Source organism: Achroia grisella, unplaced genomic scaffold (genome assembly GCF_030625045.1).
Source record: "Achroia grisella isolate CSIRO2021 unplaced genomic scaffold, CSIRO_AGI_Agris_v1 utg4116, whole genome shotgun sequence".
Classification (NCBI taxonomy): Eukaryota; Metazoa; Arthropoda; class Insecta; order Lepidoptera; family Pyralidae; genus Achroia; species Achroia grisella.
The window spans coordinates 1,385,765-1,401,436 of record NW_026712845.1 but is presented as its reverse complement, the minus strand read 5'-3'; the positions used below and the strand labels follow the sequence as shown (position 1 = coordinate 1,401,436).

The following is a 15,672-nucleotide window of genomic DNA, read 5'->3' as shown; positions in this document are numbered from 1 at the left end:
ACTCATGAATACAAATGTTTGCACCATGCGAGGAATAGAACCCGCGACCATCGGAAGTAAAGCGGTGTGAACTGCTAGACTACCGAGGTTGTCGGTACAAATAATACGTAGGTAAATAGATACTTAATGCAGATATCTCTATGACTAAGGACATCAATTATCTGTCTATCTGTATATAATAAACTAATCAAGTATTAAGTAAAATTGCTATACATAATTTTTAGGCGTTACTTGTAATAATATTATATTTGGAAAGCAATTAGAACATATAGAACGCACCTGCTTGCCCATAGTATGCCGCTATATGAAGTGGCGTCAATCCTAACTTTTTACTAGATATCCGTAACGTGTTCGTCGACCGCATAACATCTAACACATTAGTATGTCCATGTTCAGCTGCCAGATGCACTGCAGTCATGCCTGCTCTATTCTCGTCGGTGCAAGATGCACCAGCCCTAACAAGAACCCTAACCACATCTGCGTGACCCCCTTCCGCAGCTAACTGTAGAGGTGTAGAATCATTTAACTTATTACGCGCCGATATCACACCAGTTCTATCAAACTTCATTAGTTCCTCTATTACTTTCACTGACCCTTGCATAGCAGCTATATGCGCACAAGTATTTCCATCTTTAGTCGTTGCCATTACTAAATTTGGGTGTTGTTGTAAAAATAATTGAACAACTTCAGAATAATTGTTTTGGGCTGCAGCATGAATTGGCTTTTGCCCTAATTCATCAGTCGCATCAGTGTTGGCACCTAGTTCAAGTAAAAGTTTGCAAACTTCCATTTGCCCACTTGCTGCTGCCAAATGTAGAGGAGTTTGTTTCTTAAGTGTTAATACATCTATCATTGCATTATGATCTCGTATCAAAAACTTAACTAAATGCGCATATCCATTCATAGCAGCTAAATGAAGAGCTGTTCGTCCATTTCTAGCCTTAGAGTTAATAAATGCTTTATTTGTTAAGAGGGCATCACAAACTTGTAAATATCCATGCTCTGCACCCAAATGTAGTGCTGATCTACCTTCAATATCAAAAACGTCTACTCTTGCATGGTTGGAAAGAAGTGTATTTACTAGTTCCATGTGTCCTCTATGACAAGCTATAAGTAGGGGTGTCCAGCCAATAGAATTTTGTTTGTTTAGAGCTCTGCCAACATCAGCAGCGGATATATGAGTTATCATTTCAGTCATAACATCATTGTTTCCAGCTATAGCACAGAAATGAAAAGCTGTCTCATGATTATGTTTTGTGGTTAAAGTGACATCAGCACCGTTCTCTATAAGACATTCAACGACTTGTTTATCTGCTGACGCTATTTTAACTTCCTCGTGAGTTATTTTACAGGCGAAGTGTAGAGCACTGGCCCCATCCTCATCAATGGCGTCTATGTACGATATAGCAACACTTTCGCCTTTGTGGTCCTTAACAAACTCTATTAAATGCCGTACTATATCTGGCTTGCAGCCTCGACATGCCAAATGTAACGGAGTTTCACCAGTCTGAAATATAAATTGTGAATTGTGATTTGAGTGCATAGAAAAAGCATTTTCTGCTTCTAGATACTTAGTTTGTATCATTTCGGTCAGACAGATGTGTATAAATGAATTACAATACTGTTTATTGGGAGTTTTTAATAACAAATTGTAAAACATGTGTTAATATTGTTCTTATGAGAAATAGTATTCGATTCTTTTCGACCAACAAACCAACCATTCAATTAGAAGTATTTTCTACAAAATTATTAGTATAGTACAAGAAATATAGTCTGTTCACTATATTTCTTTCCATATTGATAATTTTGACCAAAAAGTACAATCTTTTTTACATGTCGCTAGTCAAGTTATGGCTGGTTATTTACTTACTTTAGTTTTTCTTAATGGATCACCACCATCCTCTAGGAGTAGTACTAGAGTAGCTAAATTGCCGAATTTAGCTGCTACATGCACCGGAGTCATACCATCCTCTGTGGCTTTGTTGGGCCCCGCTCCTGATTTCAGCAACATCAGGGCGCATTTATCTCCTGTAATAAATTGGATTTCTTTATATAATTTTAAATTACATATTTATACAATTGCCTGTTATAAAATTAAGTAATGATTAGTGGTATTATATCCCACTACTTTACAGGTTTATAAGTTTGGATAGCAATTATTTATTTATATACTTTAATGCAATATAAAGGTAAAAGAATGAATGAAAGAAAATGCCTTGAAGTGTTAAGTCAGCCATATGGGCTGACTTAACAGTTCAAGGCATTTTCTACTAGTAAACCATAGATTATGCAGAGGAATGTAGTAGAAAGTACAAGAAATGTAGTAAGATAATACACTTGTAGTAAGATAGAAAATATACATAGAAATTTATATTATATATATGCATACCAAACATAAGCCATATAATATTTTAACAACGAAATAGAGAGAACAGCCGACAGAAAGAACATAAAAATAAGGTAGGAGAAGCAAAAAAAAGAAAAGGACAGAAAACTGTGATGTAGAAAGTTGGTGAAAAATGCAATGATATAAAAATTAAAATAATTTACCATCAGGTATCCTGGCAGCAATATGTAGAGGTGTCTCCCTTTGTTTGCCTCCTCTAATGTGAACGTCAGCTCCATATCCTAATAGAGTTTCTACAACGGCAGGTTTGCACGACTCCACTGCTATGTGTAGAGCCGTGTAGTTATCCTATTAAGACATAATAATATGAAGTTTAGGTAATACAGGGCCATCTAGTCCCAAGCTAGGTATTAAGAAGTGAAGTTTGTAAATAATAGAATTAGTTTCTATTGAAGATTTATATGTCCTATTTTACAGAAATGCACTTACGTAGAAAATTATTAATTATAGATTAGTGTTAACTTGCGTGTCTTAAGTGAATTTGATAGCAAGTTTGATTCTCGTTAGACACAATTGTTTGTTTTGTCTATAAATATTATTTACAAAAAAATGTATTATTGTATTTCTATCAGATGTTTAGAACTAGAACACACTATGTGTTCTAGTTCTAAACATCTGACAGAAAAACAATCTACTAGCTTTGTTTAGTTATATAATAATGTGTGCACTATCCAGGGTGAATATTATTAATATTTCTACATTTGTAGTAATGGCAGTTCGCGCCCAGACTACAGTTAGACGACACTAGAAGCCACTAGAGCCTACTGGATAAATTTTATTAATTATAAGGGAAATTATAAAAATATATGTTAGTACTAAATAAGAATGTTAATCAAGGCGCAAGTACTTACATTTGTAGTGACGTCCACACTTTCACCCTTTTGAAGCAAAGTGTTTATAATCCCAACATGACCGTACCGAGCTGCCGTGTGTATGCTACGAGCTCCATCCTACAAGACATACATAATTACACTGTAAAGACAGCAATTAATCAGTAAACAAGCCTATAAACACTATAAATATATATAGGAAAAGCTTGGTGTCCCGTGTTTTACTGACGTCTCAGACTACCTATTCTGATTAATAGTTGTTAAATTAGTGCTTCCTTCTTATACATAATTAATATATAATATTAAATCGTCCAAGATATAATAATCTAACTAATTGTTGACTTATTTTAAATGTAAAAATCTAGATTATTTATTTTTAAACTTCCGCGTTATTAATATAATTAAACGGACCTTAACACAAATAATTTTAGGGTAAATAAAGTTGACTTAGAGTCAGCTCATGACAACGACTAATGCAACATAGCCGAGTCTAGAAAGGAAAGACGAGAATACTTTTATTTAACCGAAAATTATTCGTGTTAAACCAGTTTCATTAGGGAATGATTATTGAGATGACAGAGATGGAAGAAAAACAAATGGATAAATCCAAATAATTTGGGATAAAGAATGATGAAAGGAAGATAATGAATTACCTTATTAGGCATATGCAAGTAAACTCCTTTCTTGAATAGCATCATTGCGCAATCAGCGTGGCCATTCAACGAGGCTATATGCATCAGGGTGCTCCCGTCTTTGGTCCGCTCGAAAATTGACGCTTTAAACTTGTCGGCGAGGAGCTCAATGATCGCTGCATGTCCATTTTCGGCTGCGAGATGCATAGGTGTACGGTCTGAAATGTAAGAAGTAAGTTTTTAATGTAAAAGCAAACAAGCTGACGGCTTACCTAATTGTAAGTGATTATTACCGCCCATGAATACCCGCAACACCAGGGGAATTGCAAGCGCGTTGCCGGCCTATAATTCAAGGTTTCAATAATATTTTGGTTCAGAAATACCATTGCTGGAAGATGATTTCACAAAGTCGTTGTATGGCAAATAGTTTCTGGAAAAACGCACAGTGGAATACCACCATTTATTTATTCAGATGATTACGATGATATTTTAGGCAGTTTTCCCATTTTAGTTTTTCATGCTCCTCCGTGCAAATTATGTACAGTACAAAGTTTTTTGCTTCACGTATTAATATAATAATACTAGTTATTTTATTGTTTATGTCAGGTAGTACGTTGGTGAATTCAGCAGCTGGTATTAATAGAGCAAGGCCTCAGAACACAGTTCAAATTCAAATTCAAAATTCAAATTCAAAATATCTTTATGTATGTATGTATGTAGGTCTATTACAGACTCTTATGATATGTCAAATCTACCGTCAGTTCGGAATGATATCGAGATGAGAAGAACTGACAAGAAACTCAGCTCGTAATTTTTTTCAAATAATAGTGGAACATGTTTATGATAAATACAGTTATTAAAATTCAAATTTGGGAGAATAGAGTGACCACCAGCATATGCTATCGCAAAGAACAAAAAATTTAATCAGTGTTCACAACCTGAACAGACCAGTCCCCACAAGCAGCACCCGTTCACGAGTATGACGTATGAGCCAGCCATCATTGTACTCAACCATATTTGAGGGAGCACATCGACCCGGCCCACCACGCCGCCACAAGTTTGAACTTTATAGCGAGCATGACTGTTTCAGGTTACTCCACTACGTCAATTATATTATTTACAGCATAGGCTGTACCGATCACAGTTTTCACCCATTACAATATTAAATTTACATTATTTAATTTATATGATCTAATATCATATAATTGATACATATTTTCCCTACTTATATTGATACCTAATGTTGACCATTGAGCGTACTTAGAATTATTGACTTTAAGTTTCTTTACTGTAAAATTTTTATCAAAATGATTTTTTATTATATTGAAAAAACGATTATATGATATATTTGGATCAATATTATCAAATATCAAAAACGGTAAACTTCCATTTAATCTGTTTTTTAAATTCTGTAATTTAAATGCTGTTGTTGGTCTGTACAACTTATACATAATCTCGTTTTTTTCATTACATGTGAATGTTGCTATTTGTCCACAATGGTCTGACGGCAATCTATTTATAATCGATTTATTTAAAATACTAAAATTACAATATATATTATCAATACATGTTGCCGTAGTGGATGTAATCCTAGTAGGTTCAAAGAAAATATGATCCAGATCAAAACTTTTAAAAAGGTTTCTAATTTTATTACTTATAGGACTATCAACAAGAAGATCTATATTGAAATCCCCACATACCAAAATAAATTTGTTACTTTTGAATGCTAACTTCAGTACATCTTCCATGGTAGACTCAAATTTTTCATAGTCTGAGTTAGGAGGCCTATACACACATATAATTATGTGTTTCTCTAGTTCTACACATGATAATTCTATAATGCATTCAATTGAAAGTGCTACAATATCTTTACGTTCTTTCCCTTTAATGTTATTTTTTAATAAAATAATTGAACCACCTCTAATTGAAATTTGCCGAGTAAATGTACTCAATATTTCATAATTTGGTAATTGAAATACCATGTTGGACTGTTTCAACCAATGTTCTGTGAGGCATACAATGTCAATATTAAATTTACTTATAAATAATTCTATCTCTAATTCTTTGCCAAGAAAGCCTTGAATATTTTGATGTACTAAATTTAGTTGTGATGGCTTTCTCTTTGTCTGTAACTTAAGTTTAAAGATTCTTGCACAGAAACATTAGTAAAACTACTAAAAACTGTGCAGTCAGAATAAGTACCCGTTATACTACTTATAACAGGATTGTGTATATTATAAGCCAACAAAGTAGCTATATGTCTTTTATCAAAATGTGACAAATACAAAGTATTTTTAGTCAATGTAAATTTTTTTACAAATTTATTTGTATCAAAACAATGAATGTTGTCATTATAACAGCTCATGTTATATATATGAGTGTTAAGTTTAAAGATATAATTATTTCTATTCTTTGATAATGATTTTGAGTATGGAAATGTACATATTACAAATTTTTTAATTCTCATATTTGAGACAGATTCAAATAAGTTCATCAAATCATTTTGAGTGATACCTAAACTATTTCCAATGAATAACACAATAGTTGTGTATTCAGTATAACTATTTTGATTTTTTAACATTCTATCAACTATATAATTAAATGGGGCATTCGGCATACAATTGTTTTGGATATGTTCACTCAAACAGTTATTCATGAGTGATCCTAGATTTATTCCTATACTATCTGAATATATTACAGTGTTATTCTTACATGTGTGGTGACTACTAACAACATTGGGTAGTATATTTGTTTGTTCCGGAGTGACAATGGATGTTGATGAAGGTGATGTGTAATTGCCCGACATAGTGTTGCAGTCTGCATGTTGCTGTGACAGTTGTTCTGATGTTCCACAGTCTATTATATATGCGGTAGAAAATCAGAATACATTCCGGTCATATGGGGTAAAAATGCACAGAGATGCAATATATCTTATGATTCTTACCTTCATTATCAGCGATACCGGCGTTTGCCCTGACTCCATAGAAGTACTTGACGAGAGGCTCGTCCCCCTCCGCGGCTGCGATGTGCAACGCGGTTTGCCCAGCGCCATTGACTGCGTCCACGGCTGCACCGTAGTCTATCAGGATCCTGGCCATGTCCACGTCGCGCCTGCGCGCAGCCAAGTGGAGAGCCGTATCCCCCATGGGGGTGGATGCCTAGAGAAACACCATTTGTATCACATACATACATATATATATTTACATGGCTTTTTGCCACAAAACTTTATCATTACGGATTTATATCCGCATACAAATTGGTGTGAATTCATGAATATATCTGGAGTAGTCCAGTAGTCAAGTACATACATAGTATAAGCTGATAGATATATTATGAGAATGGTCTAGGGATATGATTATGATTAAAATTGACAGGGGCAGTTGTATAAACTATGCGAATGCGAAAGTCGCGAAAATAGCGAAACTGCACAATCGTTACCAAGAAGTTAAGTTAAAAACTATAGATATTTGAGCCTGTTTTTTTAAATACACAGTAATTTATTAATGTAGTAAGAAGAGTACATATTTTATTTTTAGACTTGGTATTTGGAGTAACTCAATAAGTTGTAAAAATAGTTCAGTTACAGCTTTCGCCTTGGTTTTTCGACTATTTTTACAAGGAAGCAAAGAAAACATCTGAAAATAAAATTGGAAGAAAAACCAATACAATCAAATTGAAATTAGTGAGGTGTAAAAAGTAGAATTAACATTGTCAATTAAAAAATAAATAATATAAAATGGTAATACAGATAATATAAAAATCTACAAACTAAGAATTTCCTTTCTTTTTGAAGTCGGTTGAAAAGAAAACGAGGGATTTAAAGCACTACTAAAGAAACTAAAAAACTATAAACATAATACTTAGTGACAGACTTTATGCATCGCAAGGTTGCACATGCAGTTATTTTAATAATATATTCAAGTTTTATATACACGAACGACGGCTTCAGTGGTCTAGTGTGGTCTAGCGACCTACCGATGATCGCTAGTTCGATTCTCACAAATGACTTGTATATGTACATTGTTATTCATGAGAACGAATGTTATTATATCTGAGCATTTTCTTTTGTAAAATATGTATTTAATTAAATATTTCTAATAGTTATCTAGTGCCCATAATATATGCACTACTTAAGATTTACTTTTATGACCCTAATATCTGCACTTTTTAGCTTTAGAATTAAATTTTCGGTCTAGAATAAACATACTCTGCATTATTTCTATTATCATGTACCTACTAAAAACTAAAAGTTAAGTACTTTTTTTTAGTAAAATTTGAGAAATAATGCAGAGTATCGTCGATAGGGATCAGTGGAAGAAAAGAACATGTAATACTGCCCCGACCCCAAATAATGGGATAAAGGCAAGGTAATGATGATGAGAAATAATGCACTCAGTTATGAGTGCATTATTTCTATAATAATTGTACTAAAAACAAGACCCGTCAATAAAATTTGAAAGTTTAGACTAGCGAATACAAATGACTATAACATATTGGTAGTGCAATGTATGTACGCAATGGTACTGCAGTATATTTGACATGACTGAAACGTACTGCAAGAGTCGTGGCTTTATTGTACTACTTTTATATTCAAATAACTTATTCAATCAATTGGTAGATACTTGAGTAGAATTAGTTTTTATGACATATTTGTACGAACTTATAACGTTTTCTTTACTTGTTCATTTGTGTGTATTACTTTATCATGCAATAAAACTTAATATATCATACGGACTTTTCCAAATGAAGGATTATGTTTAGTCAAGACCTTGTAATAACATTACAGTAGCATAAATGTGTATATTTATTAGTTTATTTAACAGTTTATGAATTCAGAATTGTATGCCATAGAATATATTTAGCGATAGTTATTTGTAGAAAAAATATTTAAGGATCAAAAAGACTGAGAAGTATTTATGATTTGTTAAATAAATATAAATACACGCATATTCATACAGTGCGGCTAAGGCAATTACCTCACCGCTGGAGTCACGTAGATTAGTTTTACGGTACAATAAGACTTATTTTTTAGCACGTACAAAAGCTCCTGTATACTAAAGAAATAATAATAAAAAAATGCACGCGTACCTTGAGTTGTTCCGCAGTCTGCGCGCTGAGCAGCTCGCGTACCATACTCTGGTTCCCAGCCTCCACGGCCAGCAGAAGCGGGACCTTGCCCCTCTGCAACACCACATCTCTAATTAACTTTTTCCATTCTTTCTGTCTGGCGCGCTCTTTATTCAGCTCTATATAGCTGAGCTCCAACTTTTGCAAGTCCTTGGCCAGCACGTTTGCTGGTGGACTACGGGTAGCTGATGATGCGGTCACACTCTTTGAAATGTCCCGTCCGCTGTCAGACATAGCGGTCACAACTATTTATTCCCCTAAATACACGCCAATTCACTCTCAAACTGAACTCCATTCGATGCAGTCTAAGCACAAACAACCTACTCCAGTCGTGGTATGCCACTGCACGAATCGTTTCCAAACTGTGACACCACAGACTAAGTTTCCGACTTATATTGCAATCTCTCCGCAGCCGTTTCAACAAAATGGTAAATCGATTGCTATCGTGCTTCACACCGAATTCCATAGCCCAAACAATTTCAGGTCATAATAATATTATTTCCGATGCGGATTATATACGTACATGTTCCTCCATTTGTATTATGCTAGTACAGTAACATCTAAATGAGGCATCGCAAAGCTTGCCTGCTGTAGTGGTGACGAGAGACCGACTGAAACTCGGTGTATTAAAATTAGTAATTTTGAATTTCGCCACTGACGTGAAAGTAATAATCCGCAAGTCATTTGCATTGCAAATTCGCGTGGTGACGTATACTTTGCGAGTAAAGCTCGCAGGATAATTAGCTAGTTTCTATTCGAGGGGGAGTGGGGGCGAGCACTGTCGGAATGTCTTCAAAACAGCCTTGAGGAGGCGGATGATTAGTTAAATCAGGTATGAAATTAACATTATACAACATACTTGCCAAATGACAACCAGCCACGCCATATAATGTTGAAGTCGCCAGTTTCTATTAGTCTATATCAAACTGAGGGGTGGGGTTGGGTTCACAGGTTGTATTCGAGTGTTTACGGGTAGTTCCTGAAACATCGGGTGCTGGTGGTGCCAGGCTAGGTGCCGTCGGCTGGTTGCACGCGATCGCTGCGACGACGTTGCATCCCCGTCTATTCATAAATAAATGGAATCGCGACTCAAAAATATTTGAGTTTAACGGTTCACGCGACCTCCCAGACAGACTTTGTAGCGCATCTCAATCGTAAATATTGTTGTTATACTATAGTAAATTATAAGAACTTCTCTACGTAGATATATACCTAACAATATTTTTAACGAGAGTAGCATTCAAGGATATTGGAAAAGGTTAAAGACAAGGGTTCACCTGATCATAAGTCGTCATTGCAATCCTCAAATGACTAAAACATCGATTTTTGTATTCTGAAAAATCTATATTAAGTAGATAACTAATTTTCTCATATATACTAGAGTTTGTTTGAACGCGCTAATTTCAGGAACTACGGGTTCGAATTGAAAGATTCGTTTTGTGTTGGATAGTTCATTTCTCGAGGAAGGCTTTAAGCTGTATAACATTACGCTATGACCAATAGAAGCGAAGCATAAGTGAAAAATGTTGCAAAAACGGGGAAAATTATCATATTTGAGGGTGATAAAGAAAATCGCGATAGTGTTTTTGATAACCACGCGAACGAAGTCGCGGGCACAGCTAGTTATTGATATAGGTATTCGGCCTTAACAAGTTAGTTTAAAATTTTTAATTTAGTAATAGACTCACCCCATCTATTCTCAGTCGTATATCCTTCCCGGCAGCTGTGAGGAGTGCTCGCAAGATGCTGGTGGCTGTCCCGGTCTGCCTGCTCGCCACCAGGTGGACCGCGGTTTGTTGGCGGCTCTGAAATACCAATAACAGAATAAAGAGTATTAAAAAAAAGCGGTCAGAAACTATCAGTGTTTAGTCTATGTTTTGAATTTTGTCACAGCCTTCAGTAACAATTTTGGGCTTTAATAAATATGAAGTTATATTTTCTTGAGATATAAAGAATATTAAAAAAAAGCCATTCTAATAGTTTCATTTCATTGCTGTTTAGATCTACCCGATATATCTGAAGAGATTATGGAGATAATGAAAAAATAATACAAAAGAAACTTTGAATTCATCGAAGCATGTGTGTAAATTGATAAATTATATATTGTGATAAATTGTAAATAAATTATGGTCTATGCAATATTAAAAATTACTATCTTTATGTATAGAAAGATTTTTATGCTAGACGCTTCTTCGGTGTTGCATGTTGTTGCTGCTTGCTGTACGCGACGGTCTGATAAATATTTTTTATTTTTTCCATTGTAAACAAAGAATGAAATCTATCGTCTTTAAAATAAAATTTAATAAAATATTCATGATCATCACAGATAGGATAGTCAGAAGAATTATGAACTGTCGCGCCGTAAAGAAAGCAACATTTTACATATTTTCATTTCTCTGGATATATTTGAATCCAACGAGCACGTAGTGAATAAAATAATATCTAGAACAAACTAAATTATTCCGGGATATGGCCACATTCGATTATCGGAATAATTTACTTTGTTATGGATCACCAGAGATAAAATGTAAATGTTCTTTAGTGTTAATACTTTTCATTTTAAGTCGCGATAATAATAACGTTTTATTATCGCGTCCACTATTATGTCTATATTTTTAGTTCAGGAAAAGGAAAAAAAATGATCCCCTGTCAGTGGTTAGGAAACCTTACCCCTCCTGTAGCAAACGGGTCAACACCTCTCTTGGACAGCAGCAACTTGACGACATCCTCGCGGGCGTACATGGCGGATATGTGCAGCACATTGTAATTGTCCTGAAAACAGTTGCTTTTGTACTTTCGCGTTTAGTACACATATTTTTTTATTTCATTTATTACATACCATTTTTCTAACTTCCATACACACAATAAAAAGGGCAATAGTACATTTGGCGGACTTAACACCATGGCGCATTTTCTACCAGTCAACCATAGATAGTGCTGGTATATTTTATTATTACTGTTAGTCGGGTCTAAACACAAAAAAAATTGGTAATTTACATGTATCAGTCCACTTCATCTCGTCTTAAGTATTTACTGAAATCAGTGAATTCGTTCTTATTCTCGAATCTTGTTCGAATTATAATCAATTCGTTCTTGAGGTATGTAAATTGTAAATGAGAAAATCAATTTTAAGTCGATCTCAGGATGGAGACAAGTTTGAGAATTCGAAGAATCGAATTTCTCATAAAAATCGGTCCAACCGTTTTGGAGTTATAGATAGTACAGATAACCTTTGTAATATTTGTATAAATAAGGTATTTAACTTTTTCAACGTTTTTACGAGTTAGCACTAGCTGTGGTTAGAGCTAGATTCAAGATTATTTATTAAAACATCAACCAAAATACACGATATTTGAACAACGTCAAAATGTCAGGCGCATAAATAATAACATAACATTACATATACGTAAAAACTTTAAGTAGTAGTTATTAATTTTTTAATTATTACTTTTCTTTTCTCTTGTGGACGTCTAGTCCACATGTGTATTGTAATTAACATTGGCATAAATGTCATAAGACTATGATTTATATACATAAGTAAATGTAGGTCAATCCAAATGCATTAAAGAACGTATGTAAGTAGGAAGGAGAAAATGCATACAGTCATAACTCCAACCCATTAATAACTACCAATGCGATGCAAGTCTACCAGAGTTCCATAACTACAAGGTATAGGATATAGGAAATCTAGGAATTTGTGTAATACTTTATATTATCATATTTTATGTAAATAATAAGACTAGCAAAATCTATTATGTAGGGACTGCCACTGAAGCTAATGATGTATAATCGATTGCCAAAAGAAGCAGCCGATTACCAATTTTAAAATTTAGAAGAATTTTAAGGTCAAAATTTATAAATAATCCATTTTATCACATTTATGAATATATGTCAAAGTCAAAATTAAATTTATCTTAATCTTAATGTTTACTAGTGAGTTATAAATTTGTAACTGACGAGCTAATCTATTTTACATGGCAAACAAACAAATTTGCATTCTGAAATGGCAACTTATGACGTTTTACGATTGAAAACATCATCTGATGAATTTGCCACGATTTCTTCAAATTAAGATAGTGCTAAATATTTTTAAATTACGAATGCTAATGGCGCCAGAATATCGATATAGTGGGGCGGTCCTTCTTATTTGTATTACGGATTTTTATTATAAATGTTGGTACATAAATGCGTTTCTATTGGTCAAACTTCGGCACTTGCGCATGCGTATTGCTAACAACAGACTGACTTTTGACGTGATCGAATTAGGAATTTAGGATTACATAGGCACTTAATCGAATGGATGAAAATAGTTGATGATCATTATTTTATGTTAGAGTTTTGTTTCATATGGTCTTTTAACATTTGAATTAGAAATTAGCCTTAAGTATGAATTTTGTTCTTTGCGATAGCATATGCTGGTGGTCACTCTATTCTCCCAAATTTGAATTTTAATGACTGTATATTATTATAAACATGTTCCACTATTATTTGAAAAAAATACGAACTGATTTTCTTGTCAGTTCTTCTCATCTCGATATCATTCCGAACTGACGGTAGATTTGACATATAAGAGTCTGTAATAGACCTACATGAATAAAGATATTTTGAATTTTAATTTGAATATTTGAATACCATTTGGCTTACTTTCAATTTGATTTCGATCTAATCGTATACAAGTGTTACCGAGTAATTTCTCTGCCCAATTTCACTCTAAGTAAAATAAAATACACACTATAATAAAGAATAAATCATGAAGTAAGATAAGTGACAGAATTGGGCTGGTTACTATAGTAGTATAAATATATACCCATATTTTATCCCATATGCTAATACTCACACATTTTTTTTTAAGTTAAATAATAGCACATGTTATCCACAATATGACTTGATACGACAGAAGTTTCTGTAGTAGCTCTACAGAAACTTCTTAAAAAGACTTTTTTCTCTTCTCTTGTAAATTATGTTTCACTGAGAGCCGTACAATATGTATACTTATTTATACATTACATACTTAATATATACATATGTTATTTATATACTTATTATTAATTCATAATTTAAATTAATTTAAATATAAAAGTGCAAATATATAATGAAAGCAATGGTTTTCATGTTTTTTTAAATTATGAAATAATAATAATAATAATCTCAGGACAATTTAAACAGCGCCATCTAGTCCCAAGTTAAGCTAGCTAAAGCTTGTGTTACGGGTACTAGATAACTGATACAAGTACATAGATATTTTTTTTTCGTGAATACATACATATTATACATAGAAATCACCCAGACCGATACAAACAATCATACTCATGAATACAAATGTTTGTGCCGTGCGAGGAATCGAACCTGCGACCATCGGACATGTGCTAGATCGCTAGACCACCGAGGTCGTCAAAATATAACTATAGTCTTAAGAAGTAACTCGTATAGTCCGGTAACAAACTGACAGACTGAGTTTACTATTTATAATATTACTATAGATTATCATATACTTACCTAGGATAGGTTTATGTACAAATGCATGAAGGCATAGCTGTAGGATACAGCTAGTGTTTCATAAAACAGTAAATACAAACTCACATTGTTCCTGGCGCCAACATCAGACCCGAGCTCTATGAGCCGCTCCACGAACGATGTGCGATTATCTTTCACAGCGAACATCAGCGGCGTCATGCCAGTCGTCTGTAACGATCAACGCATAGTGTATAATAAAAAATGTAAAATGGGTAACAACAATATATGAAAAAAGAATGAATAGAAAAATCACTAATTTCAAAACACAACAAATAAAACATATAGGCCAAAATGTTGTCGCCTCAATATAACTTAAAAAAAAACTTTAATCACCGTAAAATATATATAAATATAATATAGTAATCAATTTAGATATAAATTCTTGCATGTATATATTCAGACATGGGTGTACGCATCTTAGGTTTGGAATATATTAATGTTCTATTTTTAAAAATAATATTGTACACTGTACATGTATTTGTTTTTTGTATATATGTATTAATATTCAAACAAGAATGGATAGTAAAAGAATTTTAATTTTTAAAATTTATTAAGAACACCAAAACACTAAATTTACAAACAAAACATAACTGAGTACGCATTTTCGATAAATAAAGTAAATTATTCGTATTGGCGGGAATTTAACGTCACCTTATTATTGCTTGGTACAAACAATTGTCATTCAGATTGGATAAACAGAATACCTAAAAACTAATCCTGGTTCATACAAAACCTAGAAATTAATGAAAATTAAAAATATTTTATTATTTTAAATTAAATTAAAAAAAGAACTAGTTATTTTCTACTTTTTCCTTAATGGCTTTTTGGGCGTCGTGTCTATAACAATAAAATCTAGTTATAGCAAACTATTTACTGTAGGAAATTGGTAACTTACAACAAATACGAGTATATAAATTAATTCAAAATCTGTGTACTGTACATTTAGTTGGTTGTCTATGGAATTTGGGCCAGTGAAAAACAAAGTGATTATTTGCTCACGCAGTTACTATGTATTTGAAATAGGTAAGCACTGATGAACGAACTAAAATACGCTTTCTTTCAAATTTAAGTGGCTCCATCGTTTCAGGTGCTCATTGCTAAAGAGATTCGGAAATCAAGTTGATTATTGCTGACTTTGAAGTCGGCAGTGCAAATAAACTAT

The 15,672-nt window shown here is 33.4% G+C and overlaps 1 protein-coding gene across 1 annotated transcript in view; it reads right to left on the bottom strand.

Moving 5' to 3' along the window:
- Window positions 1–14,669, bottom strand: part of LOC131844645 (serine/threonine-protein phosphatase 6 regulatory ankyrin repeat subunit A) — a 28,192-nt gene extending 13,523 nt beyond the window's left edge. The window contains exons 1-10 of the mRNA XM_059193581.1: window positions 14,577–14,669; window positions 11,667–11,768; window positions 10,685–10,801; window positions 8,958–9,050; window positions 6,814–7,027; window positions 3,891–4,087; window positions 3,259–3,357; window positions 2,551–2,695; window positions 1,871–2,028; window positions 280–1,507 (exon numbers count right to left, since the gene is read on the bottom strand). Coding sequence (XP_059049564.1) covers window positions 280–1,507; window positions 1,871–2,028; window positions 2,551–2,695; window positions 3,259–3,357; window positions 3,891–4,087; window positions 6,814–7,027; window positions 8,958–9,050; window positions 10,685–10,801; window positions 11,667–11,768; window positions 14,577–14,669 — 2,446 coding nt within the window. The remainder of the gene's footprint in view (window positions 1–279; window positions 1,508–1,870; window positions 2,029–2,550; window positions 2,696–3,258; window positions 3,358–3,890; window positions 4,088–6,813; window positions 7,028–8,957; window positions 9,051–10,684; window positions 10,802–11,666; window positions 11,769–14,576) is intronic.
- Between the last annotated feature and the right edge of the window lie 1,003 nt (window positions 14,670–15,672).